This window comes from Epargyreus clarus, unplaced genomic scaffold, assembly GCF_041222505.1.
Source record: "Epargyreus clarus isolate Ecla_fem2 unplaced genomic scaffold, WU_Ecla_fem_2.2 ptg000034l, whole genome shotgun sequence".
Taxonomy (NCBI): domain Eukaryota; kingdom Metazoa; phylum Arthropoda; class Insecta; order Lepidoptera; family Hesperiidae; genus Epargyreus; species Epargyreus clarus.
The window spans coordinates 3,351,126-3,374,891 of record NW_027332239.1 but is presented as its reverse complement, the minus strand read 5'-3'; the positions used below and the strand labels follow the sequence as shown (position 1 = coordinate 3,374,891).

Below are 23,766 nucleotides of genomic sequence, written 5' to 3'. Positions count from 1 at the left end.
TTTTATCACAATTGCATCATTAGTTTTAAAACTATCGACAATTACACAACTCAATCCGGAAGAAAATTGGAAGTATGGAGAAAATCGAGCATCGCGCCGTTATAAAGTTCCTTACCAAGCAAGGAAAGTCTGTGCAAATCATAATGGAAGAGATGTCATCGGTTTACGGGGACTCTTGCCCTGGAAAAACGATGGTTTACAAGTGGAACAACCTTTTTAAGCAAGGCAGGGATTCACTTGAAGACGACCCACGACCAGGACGGTCTGTTGAGGTGACCATTCCGGAAACGATAGCGGAAGTCGAAAAATTAGTACTGGAAGATGCTCGGCTAAAGAAGAAACAGCTTGCAGAAATGGTTGGAGTATCGGATACAACCATTTTTAAAATTCTGCATGACCATCTTGGCATGACTAAGGTCAGCGCGCGGTGGGTGCCGAGAATGCTCACGCCGCCTCAGAAACAACAGCGCGTTGAATGTTCCCGTGCGTTTTTGAACCTCTGTGGAGAAGATAAGGATATTGTACTGAATCGAATTGTTACTGGAGATGAAACTTGGGTTCACCATTATGAACCTGAGTCTAAACAAGACTCCATGCAGTGGCATAAAAAGGGTACAGCACCTCCTAAAAAGTTTAAGGTGTCACAATCGGCCGGCAAACTCATGGCGACAGTCTTTTGGGATGCAGAAGGTATTTTGTTAATAGATTACAAATATAAAGGTGTCTCTATAACCGGAGAATATTACGCAACAATCTTGGAGCGGTTAAAAGAAGCCATCAAAGAAAAAAGACGAGGAAAATTATCCAGAGGTGTCCTGCTGTTGCACGACAATGCGCCCGTACACAAGAGCCGTATTGCACTGGCTGCCCTGCATAAGGTGGGCTTTGATATTTTAAATCACCCACCCTATAGTCCAGACCTGGCTCCCAGCGATTATTATCTCTTTCCAAAAATGAAAAAAGAGCTTCGTGGAAAGAAATTTTCTACAGACGAAGAAGTAAAGGACGCAATTTCCTCGTATTTTTCCGACAAGGACAAAACATTTTTTATGAGGGTTTAAATAAGTTAATACAAAGATGTGAAAAATGCATTCGTCTTGCAGGAGAATATGTAGAAAAAGAAAAATAATTTTGACATTTTATTTTCGCTCCTTGTCCCTCATTCCGCGAACTTAAAAACGTACCCTCGTATATTGTTTAGGATACTGTCTACAAATTGGTATAAGTAAGTGAATCGCCTCTAGTTCGTGCGCTGACTTTGCTCAATGGTGTCCTACTGGGAACCCCAGCTCAGATATTACGACCTCATCAGCATCTACCATATTTTGTATTATGGCCGGCAAGTTTACCCAAACACCTTCTGGCTATTGAAGCGCGTTAGATATTTCATCTCCGATGTTTTTTTTATTTTTAACGTTACAAATAACTAAATAATTGAGTTCTATGATTGTGATTGTAACAAAGACTTAGATTGTGTTCTATATAAGTTTGATGGTAGCCTTTGAGCTGCAGTCAACTTAACATAAGGTGAACTACGTACATCGCATAAAAAGACAAAATTGCCACTATATTGTAGAGTTTACGACATATTTCATACACTTAACATTCTTGGGGGAATTTTATGTAAATCCTTCCAGTCAACTTGCACTGCACCACATGAAAATTCGATCATGGCTCCCGGGGCTTTGCGTCTGTTACCAGGGGAAAGTTTTTATGAAACTAAAGATGAATATAAAATGCAGGTATAGGTATTTATGTATTTACATACATTTTCTTGCTTCGTTCTTGTGATAAGATTTTTCGGAAACTTTTTTGTAAAGGTAAAAGATGATGATTTTTTAAACACTTTATTCTAAAATGGCGATAAGATATATAAAAATTGTACCTTTTGAATCTGTACAGCAATTATTATTTATTATTATGTATACAAGGAACCTGGACTTGAAATAACAAATGCAAATATTTTAACTCCCATCTAATCAACCCTAATTAGGAAGTCGCGAACACGACCGCGCCTATACCATATTATATGTGAGAACTGAGAACTAAGTTGGAATACCTCATGGGCTAAGTATACACTGACATAACTAAGGCGTTCTTAAAACTGAATCCTGTTATTATCCATCATTTTTTATTTAATATTTCGAAATTACGGGCATAACAATATATCAAGGAGCCATAAGCAAGGACATTGGGTTCCCTTAATAATAATACCGATCATATCAAACTACCTGATTATTATTACATCAAAATTCCTAACATGAGTAGAACTGGAGTCCCCTTTGCGTCTGGACCCCTCACATTTCACGAATTTTATCACTTTATTGTTGTACTAGAATAAAAACATTAGTTTGTCAAAGTAAACGTTAACTGACGCGAAACACACTTCCGAAATATGTAACAGAATTTCGATTAAACATAGTAAGTAGATAAAACATCAAAGTTTTACTTATTCCGCGCAAATCCACTATAAAACCTCTCTAGAAGCGTTGCATATAGTTTTAAAAGCGTCCTGCATTATTGCGTTTTATGGGAACATAAAATGGTGACTCAATAAGTATAAAATGAACGTTCCACACGTAATTTATCTAGTCCACGGCCGTTGGGACATATGTCCTACGACCGAGTATCAATGTGATATGAGTATATAAGCATACATCTACGATCCGAACTCTGAGATTATTTTATAATTCCTCATGTAGGTCGATTTTTATTTTAATCGATTATTATGTTCTAATAATCGATTTTTTATAATGTGTTTTATATTTACATTAATTGATTTTTAATAAATCGAATATATTAATTACGTGTTTAAATCGATTTTTAGAAACAGAATTTCAGATTTTCAGTAAACGAAATAAAAAGCTCGTATCTATGCGAATAATTGTTATTTTATTGTTTAATCCTGATGATTTTTTTATTAAAATAGACTTTTGAAAAATCTATTAATTTATAATAAATAACAATCTATTATTATTTAATCGATTCTTTTCCATTAATCTCACATCCCTAGGCACGTCTGTCATAGGATATACCTTTAACACCCGAATACAGCAGTTCAACACCGATATTATAAGGCAGAAATAGTTGTAGTGATAGTGACTAGTGACGTAGTTGAATCACAACGATTTTACTTCTTTAAATATAGTCTTAAAGTGAAAAAACTATGTTAAGTTCCAAGATGATACTTCAAATTTATTATTCACTAGCTGACCCGGCAAACGTTGTGTTGCTATATAAATAAAAAAATGTTAAGGGTGAACAACCCTTATTACTTAGGAGTGTGAAAAATAGATAGTAGCGGATTCTCAGACCTACTGAATTTGCATATAACATTTGGTGACAATCGGTAAAGCCGTTTCGGAGGAGTACGGTAACTAACACTGACACGAGAATTTAATACATAAGATAACGGTGATACAGATGATTGTCCACTACACTCCACTTAGAACACAACAAAGGTAGGCATTTTCTAGGCAACTTGATCCCATACGAGATACAAAGGACTCCTTATCTGTGCAGTGACAGTGAACAATAACGCACGGCGTACCTACAGCATCCGACACTAATCCCAAGACACTTGAGCTGTGACGTGGTCGTGATCTATAAATTAACGTGACGTCATGTAATCTTGCGTAGTTTATACTAACCGTATGAAGCAGTCATAGCTTTAAGGTGACACATTTTTTTATCCGACTACAGCGCAGCAAAAAGATGGGTTATCCGGTATGTGGGAATATTTGTTCATCTATTACCTCATAACTTCTTATCATAATCTGATAAATAGTTATCGTTGGAAGCGCTTTGGTATTACGCTGGTTTCCCTTCAGACTGTGACGTCACATTAAACTAAGTACAGCACCCTTTAGAGACCATAAAGTCACGAACTAAACAAATATCTTAAATTATGTTATTTTTAATTGATGTTAAGTTGCATATCAAAATAAAGGACTTAATAAGCACCTTTCGTTCCTCCAAAATAACAAAATAATACAAGTAAAAATTCAAACTCTAAAGTATCTAGTCTTCTAAAAGTATCTAGCCCTAAGTAAAACCATAAACCCTTAGAATAAAGTAGCAAGCGACCACGGTTATGCTCTGAACACCATTATAAGAATAATTTCTTGTTTCATACTGTTATACTGTTTATACTGAGTGTAAATTTTACGTAGTCAAATATTAATTGTTATACTTTTATATATTTTTTGTTCCACCTATCAGTGTTAAATTATATGTTGGCAACATTGATAGTACCAGCAACTGAAATATTATACGCGATACGAATGAAGGGCAAAAGTGTTGAAAATAAGAATCTTTGTAGAAACACATTTGGTACAAACATACGTGTAGAAATAAATCAGTATAAAACCTTTATAATGTATTAAGCACATGAGATAACAACGTGTAGGTAAGATCCTAAATAATGGCACAGATTGTAAAACATATACCCTTTTACGGGCGAAAATAATCGAAATTCAGATAGACTTTAGGACTACGCTGTGAATTCTTTATAAGTCTAGATCGACCCCTCCATCTTTTGTGAGGAGCAATATCTCAGGCGCTTCGTACCTATATATTAGGTATGAAAATTCTTCAGCTGCTAAACAATGAAATGCGAGCTGAAATATTAATAGAAAAAGGGATAGAATTTGTTATTACCACTATATACGGTAACGATGAACATAAATAAAGAATATGAAATATATAACTAACAATATAGTGCAATCGTAAAGACGCCAATCATAATCAACGTACAAAAAATACAGTTGACAAAAATACGTAAATCTTTTACACAATCTTGGATAGGTTCAGTCTTCACGCACGTTTATCACCCAGACATATATCACGACAATTTATTTAACATTGCGTGCCCATCATCATATTTTAGTATTCTGATTAACTCCATTATCATTCATTAGACGCAGTGGATCGAATAGAGAGCAATAAAACTTGATTAGCTTTGATGTGAAATCGGCGAAGTTTTATCGTGCGTATCTCCACAAAATGGCGGACATGTAAGTGACAACAAAATGGCGCCTTGATTTCGCACGAACCGTAATGGAAGAGGGGTAGGACAGATTTTTAGTGGCTTGACAAGGGTTACCGGACATCATTTCGTGCAATTTACGGAAATAAAATATAGATCGATCGCATCGGGCGTCAGCGGGCTCACAACGATATTCCATTACGGGAGCGGACGCGGAATATCAAATGAGAGTGACCCTCATATCTCCTGCCTGATAGGTGGCTGGGATAAGATCATAATTGTATGGGTATAACACTTAACTGCACTGTATAAATAGAAGTATATCACCCTTAATCTTCGTAGTAGAAATAGTAGTACATATAATAATCCGTAGTCTACACATTATTATACCACTGCTGGGCATGGGTCTCCTCTCAAAGTGAGAGGTATACAGGCCTAGTCTTGCGCTTTTTCTAGATTTACTTAAATGCCTGATATAGGTACGCATTATAAGACATCGAACTAGATTAAGCAACCTTTAAAAATAAACAGCCTTATTTTGTTTGTCTGAGGGACAATTTATTTCTACGATTGAAAGGGTTTAGACACAAAGCTATACAATTACGAGTAACAAGTCAAATAAAATTCAGCAATTTAGTTTAATGTTTCGCCGTATCCAACAATGTTTGAACCCTAATTATGCGCAAATAAATGGGCACACAAAATAGGTCTCTTTTTACAACAAACTTATTTTTTACGTGGAAACTGGATCAATCAGCCTAGTTTTCCTCGCCTCGTAAAATGGAAAATAAATATTTGTTGTAAAATGTTGCTGCAGAGGAAATTATCGCCAATTACATGGCAGTATTGTGCTACTTTCAATAGCCAAGGATATTACAACAAACTCCCGGGATATTTCGTTATTACAAATAACTTTTATCTAAAAGTATGTGATCTACCTACCAAATACTTTCGGTGTTACCGATAGACATTACTATTTTAAATTCTTTGTCATTAGAGTAGGTACCTACTCTCAAATCCTTTCAGACATTGTAATATTCTTCTCCTTTTCTCAACTTTTAAGTGGATATTATGTTCTGTTACTCCTTAACTAAATCTATCTGTATTCACATTCATATAATATAACACGCGTATTAATACCGAAATGTGGCAATAATCATAATCGACGAGAACCCATCAAGAACAGCTCATCTTAATAGCTCAATCAGTTGAAAATTATATCAACTAGAGACACTCCAGTGCCTAAGATCGGAGATTCGGAAACGGAAATTAAGTTCGTGTAACCCAGAAGGTAATTAAATCAGCACCATTAACGTTGCAGATGCTCCAGTTGGGGCTGAAATGAATGGAGCTAATTCGGTGAATATATTATCTACGGCGCGTGTTGGAACATTCTGTGGTCGTACGCCTCTACAAATCGGTCCCTCTGAATGGATTGAACTGGGATGATGACGTATTGACAAGCATTCACTCAATTGAACATTTTGAGCATACATTCAGAGACCCGGTCAAAGTATTTTCACTGAACAATTTTACGGTGGAATTTGTAGTTTTTATTTCAACGAATTCATAGAAAGAGGCATATTGAAATTAGTCAACTGATAGAAACTGCGATAAGATATTCATTACAATTGAATGAGAGTGAGAATATTCTCAGTGATTATAAAGAGAAGTTCTCTTAAATTGAAGTTAAGAAAACTAAATTCCCTAGAACTTGGCTCGATTGTATTCTTGCTAGTCGTTAATAAGAAAGTTAAAAATATATTCTTCATATAATATCGAGTCATAAGCCTCAATCAATAATATCTAATAGCTCAATACGGTCCAGTGACCGCAATCGGCAGATGAAGATTGGAACAATCGAACAACGACAGGCCGACCGCTAGGACGTATTAAATATTGATTTCAATATTGCATTCAGCTTAGTATGTTTTTTTTCTTAAAAATAGTATTGGCGCTTTTGATCTTTTGATCTTTAACTTGTTTAGACTGAACTTTTTGCGCAATTAGAAAATTAATGTTTTCATGTAACATTTTTAAACACTGTAATGTTCTGTTTAAATCATGGCGCAAAAGGACACTAAACCTGGTGTTCCAATTCATCCAGACTTTGTAAAAACATAAAAACACCTTAAACAAGACTCCAATCTTATTTGGTTAATTACAGATGTAATAAAGAGAATCGTACGCTTATTCGCCAGCTCAATTATATTAAAAAAAAAAAGTTGTTCTAAGAGAGTTGAAGCAAGTACGGATTAGGTGCCAACTCATTCGGCAACAAGCCACCGGAAAGCCAACGGGTTTAACGTAACACAATGATAACCGCGATAATGCTTGCGGGTCCTTGGAGACCACGCATCACGGAAGCACTTATGAAAAGGCCATTAGTGGTGACACAAACACGACGCTTGATCTTAATCATGATCAGATTTTCAAGTTTATCAAGTGAAGATAATAATTTAGTATTTATTACCTTGTATTATTTGGCTATAATTTTGTATTTTTACGTTACGTAACGTTTGCCTGACAAAATTTTGTCCGAAATAATCCTTTGTTCTAATGATGACCACTTTTAGGCCATTACTATTGTTGTTTTTATTAATATTGATTGTATTAGTTTAAGCATATTAAATTGAGACAATTAGAATATTTAAAGTATGCCATAGTCATACACAATTATCCCAGACTTAAATTGCGTGATCCGTCAACAACTACAGCTATTTGGGGGTTCAGGCAAGTTGCTTTATCGAATTTTAAGTTGGTAATGCCGGTACCTTCCCTAATGGACGGTACTTTATCACGGTCGCCGTCTTAGCTCACTGAAGGTTGGTAGTATCTACTAATCCGGGATCACGTGACGCAGGTGTACGGATCCCGAATGGCTGGAGCCGATCATTTTACTGCCCACTTTATCATAGTGTAGCTAGCCTCGAGTTTCAGTATCTCCATCTCTCATCCCCGTTTGTGTATGACAGAGATAGCGTAAACTATAACAACTGCTTGTTAGCGCAAAGCCCGTGGATTTGCAGCTGAGCAGGTACGTTCTTCTTATGTATCGTGAACACTTTATGGATTCTTCGTATAAAGTTTTATGTTTTGGGGCATCTAATACGTATAAATCCCTTGGATTATTCTTATACTTGCACAATGTAGGTACAAGGTACAATTTTAGCGCTTAATTTGAAAAATCAACCCAAACAAATTTTAAGATAAATGAACATCAATTAGTTTATAATATTAATAACAAGCAGATTTTATTCAGTCAACAATCACTATAAACGGACCGTTGGACTATCCCTGCGAATAGATTGCAGATTCTGCAACGTAGCCTGCGTGCCACGTCCCATTCGTGGCGAGTGCTTCCGCAAATTTATCAATCCGCCACACCACCGACACGCCCGCTCTGACCTCTTGCACCGAGATTTAAACTGCACTGGGATCGTAAAGGAAACATTACACTACAATATCACCGTACACGATGCCACTGCATGCATATATTGCTGATTGCTTCTAAGCTATCTAGAATCTGTTCTATTCTATTTATCACCTTTACATTGGTAATAATAAAATATAATAGTATTTCTTACGCTTAAGGTGGTTGCATTTAACGTGTGTAAATTTATTTCATCAATATTATATCGAATTTATTACACCGAGATTTAAACTGTACTGGGCTCGTAAAGTAAACATTACACTACAATATCACAGTGCACGATGCTACTGTATGCATATATTGCTGATTGCTTCTAAGCAATCTAGAATGTATTGTATTCATGGGTGATAATAAAAATATATTGTAGTAGCAATACCGATTGCAATCTAGGATCCAGTTTATTAATTTTTAGGGCAATAATAACATTAATTCTATTTTGTGTCTTAATATACAGGTATGCAAGTATCATTTTTTGAGCTTAATATAAATATTAATATAAATACTATAATTGAAACAGCTTTTGCAACCTAAATTATCTATTTTCTTTAATAATAAGATATTTAGTTTTATATAAATAAGTTTTACCATATTCTATATCGAGATTTAAACTGCAATGTGATCGTAAAGAAAATAGTACATTACAATATCACACAAACAGTAATATGCATGAATATTTCAGATTGCTTTGTTTCAATTTAGTTTTTCTGTGCTAAGTAATACTACCTTTAAACCGAACATTTTTAAAACATAAACATATTTTCATTAATAAAACCTCAAAATCTCCTAACATAATTTATTCACTAACAATAAACATATAATAATTATTGTTCCGTCATAAATCAAAAACAATAAAGTCCTTCATACCTTTATTATTATTATTATTGTTAACTAGTTTACAGTTTACATTGTACTGAAGTCTGCAATGAACGAATATTACACAACATTGTACGTAGCGGTAATGTAATTTGTGTTGTAGCTTTAAAACTTCATGAAGCTATAAAGTTATTGTACTCGTTGCTAAAACTATAAGAAATGATGAACAATTTAATTTAAGGAAAAGTAGTATAAGAGACTAATACAGAGTATAGATTAAATGAAATGAAAACAATTATGTTTCAAGACTACCAAATGTTCAATCTAATGGATTGTGGCAAACTATAGTTCTATAGGGAATAGTGAAAATAAATTTATGAAATTAAATGATAATGTTAAAAAAGGTTTACGTAAAAAACAAAATATAAATAAAGCATAAGATTTTATGAAAATAAACTAAATGAAAGAAAATACAATATTCTAACTATGAAACATTAAATAAATTTAAAACTACTGGGGAATTGGGTTCTCTTGAGTTCAGTTTTGAATTCATTTCTTCAAGACAAGTACGAGCAAGTTCATTCCTGCAAAATAAAGCTCTTGTTGTAATAAAAGTAATTCATAATAACTACGTACTAGTTAATATGAGGATAAAAATTATTCAGTTGAAAAAATTAAGTTGCCTGATGGTGGTAAAATGTCTACTTAGAATTTTTCAAGTTTTCAATTAATCAATAAAATATTTATTTTTTTAGTATATATAGACTTTTTATAATGGCCGTTATTTAATTGTATTAACAATAAGGATATAGTAAAATGTTTCATAGGGTAGCGTTAACAAAAATGTCTTAACAAAAAATACAAAGGAACGTCAACAAAATAATAAGCCATAAATCCGGTAATTCGCTAGAGCACTTGTCGTCAACACAGGATCCCCAGACGCCTTTGTGTCTGACGTTACGTTTAAACAGAAAGCCATTTCGGCAACACACAGGGCAGCCGAGCAACGGACAACCAACGGCGAGCCGATTCATTTCCCTGATGGCAACCCATTACACCGGTCAAGATGGATGGATAACAAACCGGCAATTACACTATAAACACAATGACAATTGAATGTTTTCACTAATTGAAAAAGCCGCCCTCGATCCCGCCATCGATTCTGAAGCACTATATGAAATGAAAGTTACTGTGGAGTGCGTGACATGACGGCTCGTTTGATATATTAACCATCGACTTTACGAGTCCAGGTGACGTTTATTAATCTAGTGGGCAGCGCGGAGTTGCGTTATGAATTAAACGAATAGTGCTAAGTTATGAAGTGCTTTCATAGGGAATTTGTTATTTTATAAGAGCCATCGATAAATTTGGCGAACCCGGATTCCCAAGTGGCTAAAATATCTCGGGGCTAAAATATCTAACATAGATGATAAAGTTCACATACTGTTGAAATCATTATGAAGCATTTGTCGCTAAGGCATGATCATTGATCATTTCTAATTTGCACATAAAACCGAAATACATATTATGTCATGAATTTGAACCTTTTCATCCAGCGTGAAGTTACTGATAAAAGATTAGAGTAGTAAACAGTAAATAAATATTGATAGCTCGCTTAAAACTCCCGTTGAAATGACTAAAACTTAAACGATAATGGCGGAATTAGCAAGTTTGCATCACTTGGCAAAGAATCCTAATCATAATAACTCAAGATCGTATCGTGCGGGGCAGGCGATGAACAAAAGACGGCGGCAACAATGGCGCCCCATCCCGGAGCCCGAGAGGCGCGCTAACAAATTACCAGCCCGCAGATAACTAAGCAATATTAAATCATAGTAATTTGTGGTCCGGAGACGCAGCCCCTTTTCTAACAAGCTATCTGACTAGACTTCTCAAGATATTATTGTTACTTTTTCTCCCCGATTACCAAGATAAGCCGCTCTTGCGGCCCGAAAAAACTGCAATACATTACAACGTTTAAAGGGAAATTTGGTGTTCTTAACAATAAAACCGAATTTTTTTCAAACAAACCTAGTCTAAGAAACTGTAGGTAAAATTAATATAAATAACGATATCCAGCTTTATTTAATAACTCAGCGTGAAAGTGCAATTTCGCCGCTCATAAAACAAGAAACCGGCGGTGTCGGGCTCGCTGGGTGCAATCGCATCTTTTCACTGTTCCTTCGGCGGCGCATTAGCAATTCCAACCAGCGCAATACTTGCTAGGAAATTGTAATATTTAGTCTTAATAAAGCTATTCGTAACGCTGAATATCCGGAGCGGGCGTGCTGGTGCCGCTTTGCGACTCGCCCGAGGCGGGGCACCTCGCACCACACTTGAATTTACGACAAAGCTTTATTCGCAGACAAGCTAGATTTTAGCCTATTCCATAGAGCGCTTTATATGCATCCGCACGAATGTGAATAGACGTTCAACTGTAGTTAATTGAAACGCTATCAAAGCGACTGGAAGGATCGAAACGAACGATGAAAATTGTAACAGCAATAAATTTTACGTCAAATCATCTGAAAGCGATTCATGCCATGTATTTTATTGGAAGCGTAGTGTATACTTAAATAATGTACCGATAGCCAACAAAATGAACCGAATTGCTTACTATAAATTTATCGGCAATCGCCCCGCGGACAATGGATACTTTGCCCGTGGGTCCAACGGTGTCATTTCCAATCTTTAATATATTTTAAAGGCGAAATCCCGTGCCAAAATGTTTTAATTCAGCACTCATATGGCGGGACTAATGTGGCGTGGGACTCGCGAAATAGTGCGAAAAATGAAGCTCGCTCAGTTCATATGGAGCATTAAATCGAGCTCTCCCGTGGAAACTCTTTTAGATGATGTACTTGAATTTTAAAACGTCATAAAATTTTGCTAGTGGAATATTTTCATTAAATGGTATTTTTGTCATAAAATCATTTTTAATCTGGCAGATGCCTCCGAAATTGGCTTTTTAAATTAAAATGTTCGTCTAGTTTTACCGATTAACCTATTTTACGATACGGAGACATTAACGTATGGAAATAATTGGGACTATGTAAGATAAAATTTTAAACGATATCATATGGTCATTATGGTCCTATATCTTAATAAAAACTTATTTCTTTCAAACTGGATAACCTCGAATCCATGTCATAGATCCGCTTGCTACTTCGCAGACACATAACAAATAATACATAGGTAGCATTTTGATCCACGATACATGTTTATTTGTATACTAAGTAAGTTATGGAATTAATAAAATTTATGTACTGAGTATAAAATTTAATCACGACATCTAACGGATTCACTCAGAAATACGTACTCCTCTAGCACACGTTCTAAAAACGCGGCTGAACAACGCCATCTATACGAGGGTGTCAATACTAGATAGTCCGGTAGACTACTAGCTTTCGTTTCAACTTTCACGTGGTGCCCTCTAGTTCAGTATAAGAGTATACTTAAACCAACGCCATCTAACGAACGTTTGAATATTTACAAGAAACTTAGAAACGAACCCGAATTCATCCTGCTTCCTACAGGTACCGCTTATTTTAATTCCGTACTTCTTCAAAAGGTGGCGCTGTATTCAAAAACCAGCGATTGTGATGTGTATAGAGATATTTAATTTGTAAATTCTTTAGCAAAAGAGCTAACTTGTATAAACTACTTTTTATGTTTAATATAATTAAGTATACAATAAAGATAGAGAGTAATATTTAATAAGTATTGTACTCACGGGTGTGGTTTCGAGGTCCATCTTAAAACCTCTCGGCACAGCAACTAAATGTCTGAAAAGATAAAAATATACAAATTAAAATAAATTTTACGTATATTAATTATTGCTTAATAATAATTATGGTACTGTTAAAATTGATTAAACCTAGCAAATTTGTTATTTCTGGCAAGGACAGCATTTAGTGGTCGATCCTTTTGGGCACTGATTCTATTCTCATAATGAGTGACCAAGTCTTAAGCCTTAACATGACCATTGAATTTTTTTTTTTAACATACGGAGATGAAGCTTTCCCCATAATATTTTTCTTTAACCTTAAAGCAAAAATAAGTATACAAATAAAATATACCTAGCAAAACTTAACGAATCATTTCATTATTAAATAATGTACCCAATTACATGTAGATATTTAAAATCAAATTACAGTTATCGAACATGAAGTGATTATTTTGAGTGACGTTTTTGTGGATTACGCTTTAAAAATTAAATCAATTAATGGAGCGTATCCCAAAAAAAAACCAATCAATTTATTTAGTAGACATTTCCTTTCATATTTCGATGTGCCATAATAGTATTTATTATTGGGCGTCGGAAGCGATATTTCAAATTAAGCAATTGAGACCGAGAACTGGCAATAATTGCATTGGATGAATGACCGTTTCATCAGTGTTTTTGTGCTTCGGTGGGCACGTGGGTTATAGTTTTTATCAATGCTAAATTTATGCAATGTGAGCAAGTGATAGCCTCATCAAATCAAATCATTTTTTAAATCAAAATAGTTTCTTCACAGTGCGCTATTTGAATGTCAATACAACCACCACCACTTTAGGTTTTTTTTTTTATAATAAAGGAGTAGTAGACGAGCATGCAGTCCACCTAATGGTAAGTGGCTACTGCCGCCCATGGACATCTGTAATCAACCCCAGATAGTATTCGACATTCCTACCTGAGGTCGGCCACAGATGCGCCGCTACCCCTGAGGACAAAGCTGGAACGCCTCGGAAAAGTATGTCTCCCTTACCACACCTTTCAAAACGGAACACAGCAGCGCCTAACACTGCTGTTATTAGGTAGAAATAGGTGTGGCGGTTGTTCCGCCGGAGTCGAACCACAAAAGGTTCTACCACCTTCAAAGGAGAAGGAGAAGGTTCTACCTCCTTTCGTTAAGGAGAGAGTGGCGAAAGAAACTTCATAACACACATCTTTTTTAATACTTGAAACACGGCTTCTCGATCGGAAGGGCCTATGTTCGACACCCAGGCACTCACCTCTGATGCTTCAATTATGTGCCTATTTGGACTTAACTATCACTTGCTCTAACGTTAAAGCCTAGGAAACATTAAAAACATAGGACTTCAGGCTAACTAGCGTTTTACGATAACACCACGCGTGTTTTTTTGCATATGTAAAAACAAAAGCAATTACCATTAAACGATTGTCATCATGCCTGTTTATCGAACTATTCAGTATATTTTATGATAATAGACGTTACAACAAAACAGACTAACACAAATATATAAATGAGTACCGTTTCTCATTGGACGTGAAAAAAGAGGTGTTCACAGATCTCTGTACCATTAATTCTACTATTGACGGTATCCGTGGAAATGCGCTATGACATCTGTCCTGTTTTTTGTCCATGAAAAAAACCGTTTAATTGAAATCCCTATTTCTTCCACCCTACTCCATACTTACTGGTACAGATGTAGTTAACTTGAACTCATTCCGATCCGAGCGCTTAGCCGTAGCACCAACTGAGTCTAGACAGCCAACTGCCTTTATTGTAACGCCGATAATCCTAATCGAGAAGATTCGCCGTTTATGGCGGTTCAACTTGTTTAAACTCTTGTACCATACACAGCGAGTGTCGATAATGTAACAATATGGAAAATTGACAATGGTAGTTAAACCTTATCATTGTAAATTACATGAGTATGAGAATCATATTGTTCTTATCTAAACAAATATAGCATTTATACCAATAAACTTATTTCTACGAAACTTTGGTATAATACATTTTAGAAGCTCCTCGATTAATAAAGAATCCGACTAGCTTAATAAATAGAATAGATAAATATACTTTTCACGTCTCATATTAAAAATCTCTAAAAATAAATTTCACAAAGAGATCTACCAATATGAACTGCATGTTCTAGGATTTTTAGAATAGTAGTAGAATGGAAGCCAACAATTAAATTAGCACTGTTTAGTTCTGTCAATACTTTAATGATGTTTATTTATTTTTGCTATCTCGTAAGACTAATCCTCGCTCGTCGCCATGAGACGGGTACCTTACGTTTTTCTAATGTTCCGAACAAAAACATTAATTGACATTGCCATCCTGTAACGTTGAGATCAAAGAAGGCGATAGAAAAATAAGAGGGTGTAAGGTTAAAGGAAATGAATGTCTTGCTCTAACATTCTAGCAGCATTTCTCTTTTTGCTAACTAGTCTCGTTTTTATGTTTGAAACTGTTGACTGTCATATAGGTAAATAAGAACGTTGAAAGACACTGTACCCTTAGTATGAGTTTTTACAAAAATGACTGTTTTGGTATTTGTTTACGTATTTGCACATACATTTAAAATCAGCGCCCCTAGCGGATTGTATCAGAACTGATTGGATATATATGGGAAATACGTAAACAAAAACAGTCACTTTTGTCAAAACGTAAAATTTCATCTGTTGACTGACATATAGGTAAGTAAGAGGTACTCGTAATTTCGATTTGCGATTTTTATGTACTGTATGTAGTGTGTATGTCAAGTCGTCTTTTTTAATATATTTTACATAATAAGATATACCTTCACAAATATTTTAAATGCATATTAATACATTATAATTGTTAGGCAGACACCTCTCATGCCTATGTACAGCCATTCAAAGTCTCAGACATGGGCCAAGGCAGACGAAATCATACTTTCTATACAATATTTTTTCACGCACGGTGCGTATCCGCGCTGTTATATTACAGCAGATATAAAATACTATAATAGACAATGTATTGGGGACTTATTTCTGGTAGGATACGCGCCTGACATGCTCTGTAGATAACATTAATAACTTAGTCCTCAAAGATACTAACTCTAATCCAATCAGAAGTTAATTACATATATTAATCCATTGAAGTGGTAAACGACAACTATCGTTATACTCGTATTTAGGTTATTTTCCGTAAGCCGCTAAGGATCTAAAGCACCCGTCCTCAATATAATAAGACTTGATACACCACAGTGACGCAGCAAGAATTTCGGGACGGAACGAACATTTAGTTGAGAAGTTCGTCCGCAGGCAGAGTAAATATTGCACAGAGGCGAAGCGTCGTGTAATCGCTTTGTGAGAACACTGTAGCAGGATTGTTAGGTGTAAGTTAAATTCCCTGTAGTTCCGGGAGTAGAATAAGACTACGGTGTCTGCTGTCTGTCGTAAGAGGGGACTAAAAGGGGCTTCCGGGGTTGCGGGTCGTAAGAGTGGGAGCTCGAACCGCCCGTCAGCGACCTGGCTGTATGTGTGGTCGTATTTGAAGGTTTCCCCCTCGTAAAAAAAAGGTGTAAGTTAAATTATCTAACCGAATAAATACTACATCTTATATATTAAATTCTCGTGTCACAATGTTAATTACCGTATTCCTTCGAAACGGCTTTACCGATTTTCACCTAATATTATATGCATATTCTCTATCGAATCGGTCTGCGAATCGGCTACTATCTATTTTTCATACCCCTAACTGATAAGGGTTGTTCACAATTTCGATTTGTAGACTTTCCAAATGGCATTGAATTTATAACATGTTTGTCGAATCATAAGTTTTTACTTATATTCGAGATTTTAAATTCTAGATTAGAATATTTAAAGTAACTTTAAATGTTTCGTATAACTAGGATATATTGCCATGATACTTTTTAAAACTGTGGAGACTTTTCGATTGGAAGACATTTCGATTATAGCGATCACAGAAATAACTTTTTCTATTTCCAATGATGTAGGATGTTTTCTTACTAAAGTAATAATCATATGATGATATCACTCTTATTATAATAGAATTTAACCACCCTAACCACCCTAAAACCTAGAAAGAACTTCGTAACCGAACGAACATTTAGTAGAAGAATTTCTTATTTTCTTTCTTTCAAATTCGTCCGCAGGCAGAGTAAACATTGCACAGAGGCGAAGCGTCATGTAATCGCTTTGTAAGAACACTGTAGTAGGGTTCTCGCTTTACTATTATAGGTTAAATGTTCTCTCCGGCTAAATGCTTACTCATTATATAGGAACAAAATACATAAGAAGTAAATTCAATCTTACCTTTTTTAGGCTTTTAAATGACGTGAAAGATTAAGGATGACTTTTTTATCGAAGTCTATAGCAAATCTATGCTTCTCGCTCCCACTAAACGCTCAAAAATACATACAGAGGCATATTGTGGTAAGAATTGTTTACTCATCATCCTCATTTCTGTTCCATTGCTAGGCACCGGTCTCCTCTCTGAGTAGGAAGGGTTTAATTAAGACACTCCTTTACGCTAGTCAAGTGTTTGGTAAACTTCACACGTAATAGAACTCTTTGCAAAACGAGGCATGTAGGTTTCGTCAGAATATGTTGCTCGGATTTAGAAGTTCCCTTAAATACAACATACTTAAGTAATCATTCTCAATATAATAGCATTGAATACAGCGCCACAATGACGTAGCGGGAACTTCGGAGCGCACATTAAGTAGAGAAGTTCGTCCGCAGGCAGAGTAAATATTGCACAGAGGCTTCGTGTAATCGCTTTGTGGGAACACTGTACTACATAGAATATGTGTGTCAAACAACTTATAACGTCCTTAGCCCTCTGAAGTTCTAGTATTCTACATAATCAGCGAAAATGTTATGTAGGTAACCTGTTTTTGAAATCAAGAATCATTTTTACATAAAGTAACTACTTTTAAACTAAATTTAATCTAATTTTCAATAAATATAGATTATTCTTCGTCTCATTTACTCATCGGAAATAAAGTAATACATAGTCTGTTAATCAACAATATTTTTCCTTTAGAAGATTAGCTTAGATTTATCGGAATCCCTGGAGATCTTGAATAAACAAAGGAGAAAATGAGATCAAGATCACGTTTCTGTGAATAAACTTGAGAAGCGGTCATTATTGGATCTCTTGTACGTAAAGTATCAAGATACTTCATGGAAATTTGAGATAAACCTTAATCGTCTTGGAAACATCCGACATAAATCAAGATTTAATTTTCCTATGAAGAATTGATTTTGGTTTTAAAATGTAAATTTCCTTTCGATTACTTTTTTAAAAACTTATAAAAAACAACTGCTAGAATATAGCCTATGAATTAGACCAATTTCAATTCATATTCTTCAGACTCCCACAATTTAGACGAACCCGACAAAACATCACATGTTAAAATCCGTCACGCAGTTTGGGCTGTATGGCCTGCCAAGGAATGAGACATACAAACAATTATGCGCTCGAAAAAACATCCCCAGTTGTATAAAAAATGGATAGATGTATAAAAGTAAAACGTTAAAGTGAATCAAAATACCACACTTCTGGAAAAACATTAAAAATATAATCACACATTATATGTATTAACAAACAACACAAAACCAACCGTCTCTTGACTGAAAGCTCTCAACGGGGCGTGCAAGACATCTAGATACAAAAAAACGTGTACGAGCGCTGGTTCTCTGCAAGTCTTCTCAAGACTTGAGCGTGTCTACTGTCTACGACATGTGTAATGGGGGAAACTACTTACGTAGACGTCAATTACAGCGTACATTATATGCGCACGTAATAAGACTCGTATCTTCAATACGCGGACTTTTAGATATTTAACGTGAGGACAGTATTTAACTGTTGAAGACTTCAAAAAATGCTAAATATGCGACATAAAATTGACACAACACGAAATTCCAAAAGTAAAGCGTAAAGTAATTTGGATCTATTAATTTTCTACATTTTTAGTTACTTATAGAAAATTTAACGCTTCATGTGCAATTTTCATTCCTAATATAGTAGCTACATAAATATCCATGCAGTTTGAAAAAAATCCACTATAAAAATTGCTTGTTAAAAGTACTTGACTTAGACTTAGGATATTATAAACTAAATCTAAATTGTTTAAGCTTAGAACCCTACATTGAAACCCTACACAGATGTGCCCGTAAACCTTTTCAAATTATGGTATGCTATTCACTATATACCAGTATTGGGTTAAGGCATAAACCTTCGGATGACTATCTTAAACTATCCAAGAAAATAAGCATGATTTGCTTCTTTTACTTTTATTATAGCATCCGTTATAAAAACTTTTCTCTTACAAACTAAACTTATAAGAAGTTCAGGGCTTGATAGCGACGGTATTACTAATTGGAAGACGATAAGCTTTTTACAACAATAGTGTTTTTTAATCCGACAAGCTTAATCGTTTTAGTTTCTTTAAAGCAATCTTGGAAAATGCTATAGAGATGGAAGTTAAATAATCTTTTATAACATTTACCAATATAAAAGGCGAATAAATTGATACTTACCAACATCAAGAAAGAGCCTTTACTTATGATACAGAAGCAGTAGATATTACAATCTTTAATAAGCGTTGGCAAGTAGCATAATAACCTTACATGATACTCACAATATTGACAAGTTTCAGTTTGACGCTAATTGGAACCATATCGATTCGGAGAAAATGATTTTACTAACAGCTTTATAACGTAATAGAATATAACATGATTGCTGAGAAATTGACAAATGACAAACTATAATTAGTGTAATCACTATATTACTAAGAGCATGTATTGTGTCTTTACTTAAGCAAACATTTGAAAATATTTTGAGGTCAAAACTCTAGTTAATCAACTAATATTGAAAGTGGGAGAACCCTTTGTGATTTGAAGACAGTGTTAAGTGCTACTATTTAGTTTTTTGAAGGGTGTGGTAGCGAAGACATACTCATCCGAGGCGTTCCAACTTAGCCTTTCGGGAGTAGCAACAAATCTGTCACCAACCTCAGGTAGTCCAATCTGATCTGGGGTTCATCAAGTAGGTACACGTTTCATACTTCGATATTTAAAATAAAATCTAATATACGGACATAGAATATATATCCAGAAGTGCATACTTTTGTCACTAGAAGCTGTATGAGTCATCGGTTTGAGATATCGACGTAATTCGATATTTCAACTAAGGCTTGATTCAGTATTGTTTGTTGCGAAAATGGGGCTTAGAACAAACCGCAGTGTCAAAATTATTTTATTGGCAACATTGTGTCATACAATTTACAATTGTTTTAGCTATTGTCCTCTTATCTACTATTGATTGTACTAAAACGTAAGAGCAACGCAGGTAATCAATAAGCACGCAGTGTGTTACCAAACGCACCCAGTACTGCATAGACGAGAAGACGGAAGCTGTTCGCAACACCAAAGTGTAGGCTCTCGTTCGGGAAGGAGTCTCCCTTGCTTAAAGCAGTGATACTGCTCAACGGTTTACTGACTTGGAACCCAGCAGTAGATGTTTTTTTTACACCAATTGCCGTATTTCGCAGGACGGCAGGGGAATTTCTCGAGAAGCTTGACAAACGAATTAGATAAATTCTGTTATGTTTGCCTAAGCTATGTATATAAAGTTGAATAAATAAATAAATAAATAAATATTACTCGAATGGTTTCAGGGTGTTTTTTCCCCTATTATAACATAGATATTAGTTGTTATTAGGTGTTATTTACAGAAACAAACTTATGGAAAATATTCCTTTCAATTATATGACGATTCAATTCCTATATTGGACATAATATTTTTGTGTGGTTAATTTTTTTGTAAGTGACATGTTATTGCATCACTGACATAATCGTAGATGCCTCATTACCTTTAATAATTACTTTAGGGTTCATTGATCTTACAGAAATTAAAACAATGAAGTTTTATAAAAGGGTCGTTCATTACAGGGACCTTTAAAATTACGTTTTATGTATAACCGTTCACATTTTGCAAACACCTATGCGACTGAGTCGTCAAAATACTATGTTAATAAAAGTTTCATGATTGTAATCATCGTTTAGGAAAAACAGCTTTGAATTGGCAGATTACTAGCACTAACATATTCATCAATCGTCTCCTTTCATAGCATTGTAATAATAGGGTCAAAAACCTAGGGACATTTCCACGAGGCGGACTGACCGAATTCGCGAAGCGCGTAGCTATTTCTCTGTAAGCTTATCTACTTCATAAATTTTCCGAGCAAGGTCATTGGCATGAAATGCTGATAGGCAATTTCTTATTACGTACATTACACGGATTTCTTGGATTAAGAAATTGGTAGGTTTAAATAGTCCGACCAAAATTGAACTGGAACCAAAGCATTAAAAGTAGAGTATCTATGCAAGATTTAATAAGTTTTAAAATCAATATTCCCGTTCTGCTCTTCATATTGTACACTTCCCTGTTTCACAAGTGATCAATTTGGGATTTCTTGTTTTTGTCCCACATTAGGCATAACTTTAAAAATTCGCGACTTCATAAAATTCGTTGAATCGCTAAATGTTATACTTACAACTAAAAGATTACCTTTTAGTTTTTAACCATTGTTAAGACTGAGCATATTTCCGATTTAACAAAAAAAAAACATATTTTGTAAGACTTCATGTAGATCGGACAATGGTCTTCCCAGTTCTTCCGGCACCCTTGTATCTCGCAGAACACGTTTCAAGCCGTTCACGAATTGCCAATTACAGGTTCCTTGATATTGTCCAAGACCCCGTCTAGTCAATAGAATTTCGGCAAAGGTCATTGCTTCGAGGATCGCTAAGCAGTTTCTCATTACAGGCGCGCCTCCGATGCCCAGTCGAGCGCAAATTCGCTTTGCGGCAGCTTATTGTTGTCATGCCCGTTGGCTTTCACATGGGCTTGCTGTGTATGTTATAAACATATTCCTATTACGTAAACGCGACCGATTGCGGTTACATGTTTGTGAAAATTCTGCCATATACCTAATTACCTATCTATATACCAGTGGCGCTGTTTGGACATTATACGAAACTGATATACAGAAAATTTTGTTTCAATTATTAGATCTATTTAACTTAAAAATATTTTTAAACGGTCACCTTATTGAATGGATATGAATAATGATATCTTTATATGACGTTAGTACATTACATTTGTACTGTAGATTTAATTTTAATTTATAGACGAAATAAATAATGTGTATTCCTTGATATAATTTCTAGTTAAGACTAAACTACAATTTCCTTCGATAATGGGAATCTTTCATACAACAAAAACATATACATCCAGTATAGGATGCAATTTATTCGCTGGGACACCAAATAACACAGAATTTACACGTCCAAGCGTTCTGTCTCATCCATCATCGTACAAAACGAAAGGGACGGACGGCATTATTCTGAGAACGTGTGAAATTCCAACGGAACAATGCGCATTTCCGCGCGAATCGGCCACCATCTGACCCACGTGACCCGCTGTCAGCGGCTCGAGGTGGAGGTTGCATGGTCAATCGCCAGGCTAACGTGCTTACCGCTAATTGGCTTAACGGCAGTCATCACACCAGGACAATGAGGTGAGCTTATCGGATATACCGCAGAAAGGACAGTAAGTTGACGGTCGCGGTGAAACGTAAGCTTATTAAAGGAATGTGTGGTAAACAAAGGCAAGGGGTTATTTATACATTAGTGACGGATTATTAAGCAAATAAATATTAAGTCTTGATCATTTAGCACATATGAAACAAAATTGAAACTCTTTAGATAAAAAATTGATATAGAATTAATATCAGGAGATCTGCTAACTACGCTAAATCATACCCCATTAAAAACAAGGAGACGAGACGACAAAAAATTAAAACATCAATCGAATCTCAAATCTCGAATGTTTATATTTTTTTCTGGGAAGGTGTCAAATTGCAATGGAACAAAACATGTCTCCACAAAACGGAAACCGTTTAATCCACGTGATCTACACCGTTAGCGGGGTGTGACTTGGTCACTCACTAATCTATCGTTTTAACCCTCTAATTGGTAGTTATCATACCTGGACAATGTAATTATATTTTAATAAGGACGGAATTCCCATAATAATTCCATGTTTTCCATATAAGGCAGGATTTTTAACATTATCTTCATTATCACTATCATTATTGTGTCACTAATGACAAATGTGCTTGAACAAACGACGTAAACAAGAATTATCAGTTACGTTAAAAGCTCCACAAATAAGATAATAACCTATAACCTTATCCACGTGCGACATAACCTTTACAAGTAAATATCGTATCATTATGATTTGATTCGATATTTTCACACCCGAGAAAATAACGACCGAGCTAATCTTGGCGATCGCCGAGCCCAGCATAACCTTTGAAAAGACAATCATAAAACCTCTTCACACTGGCGACAGAAGACTAGACGGAACGAAGTCTATCATGGTGTTCGAACGTCGCCACGCTCAGGCTATACCACGGCAAACCGTCTGTTGGTACCATATCGGCACATTAAAGTCATTTGTCCACCACACCGTCACCGAGCCGATACCGAGAACGGGATTATTTTGGGGCCGATTTTAATATGTCGTGACGGCGATAGTTTGTTCACCGCGACCGATATCGGCGGCTTTATTTTGTTCCTGCTGTCACGCGTGTAACGGCAGTGTATGGACAAGTTCCAATGTGTTTTATATTACCGGCACCGATCCCTCAAAATCTCGGTGCCGATCTTGTTTACACCGATTTACTCGAAATATGGGCGGCCGGGATGACGGTGCTCGGGTGAAGGATGTGCGATGGA

The 23,766-nt window shown here is 35.5% G+C and overlaps 1 protein-coding gene and 1 long non-coding RNA gene across 3 annotated transcripts in view; both read right to left on the bottom strand.

The window, feature by feature from the left end:
• The window catches only part of LOC140755783 (tyrosine-protein phosphatase Lar), a 511,387-nt gene that overhangs the window by 472,894 nt on the left and 14,727 nt on the right, over positions 1-23,766 (bottom strand). For both annotated transcript variants that reach the window (XM_073091105.1, XM_073091106.1), the window contains exon 2: positions 12,967-13,018. In XM_073091105.1, the coding sequence (XP_072947206.1) occupies positions 12,967-12,987 (21 nt within the window). In that variant the 5' untranslated portion in view covers positions 12,988-13,018. The remainder of the gene's footprint in view (positions 1-12,966; positions 13,019-23,766) is intronic.
• Positions 9,200-10,684, bottom strand: LOC140755804 (uncharacterized). Its single transcript, XR_012103840.1, has 2 exons — positions 10,317-10,684; positions 9,200-9,817 (listed from the first exon to the last, which is right to left on the bottom strand). It is a non-coding gene; the product is annotated as an uncharacterized LOC140755804 (long non-coding RNA).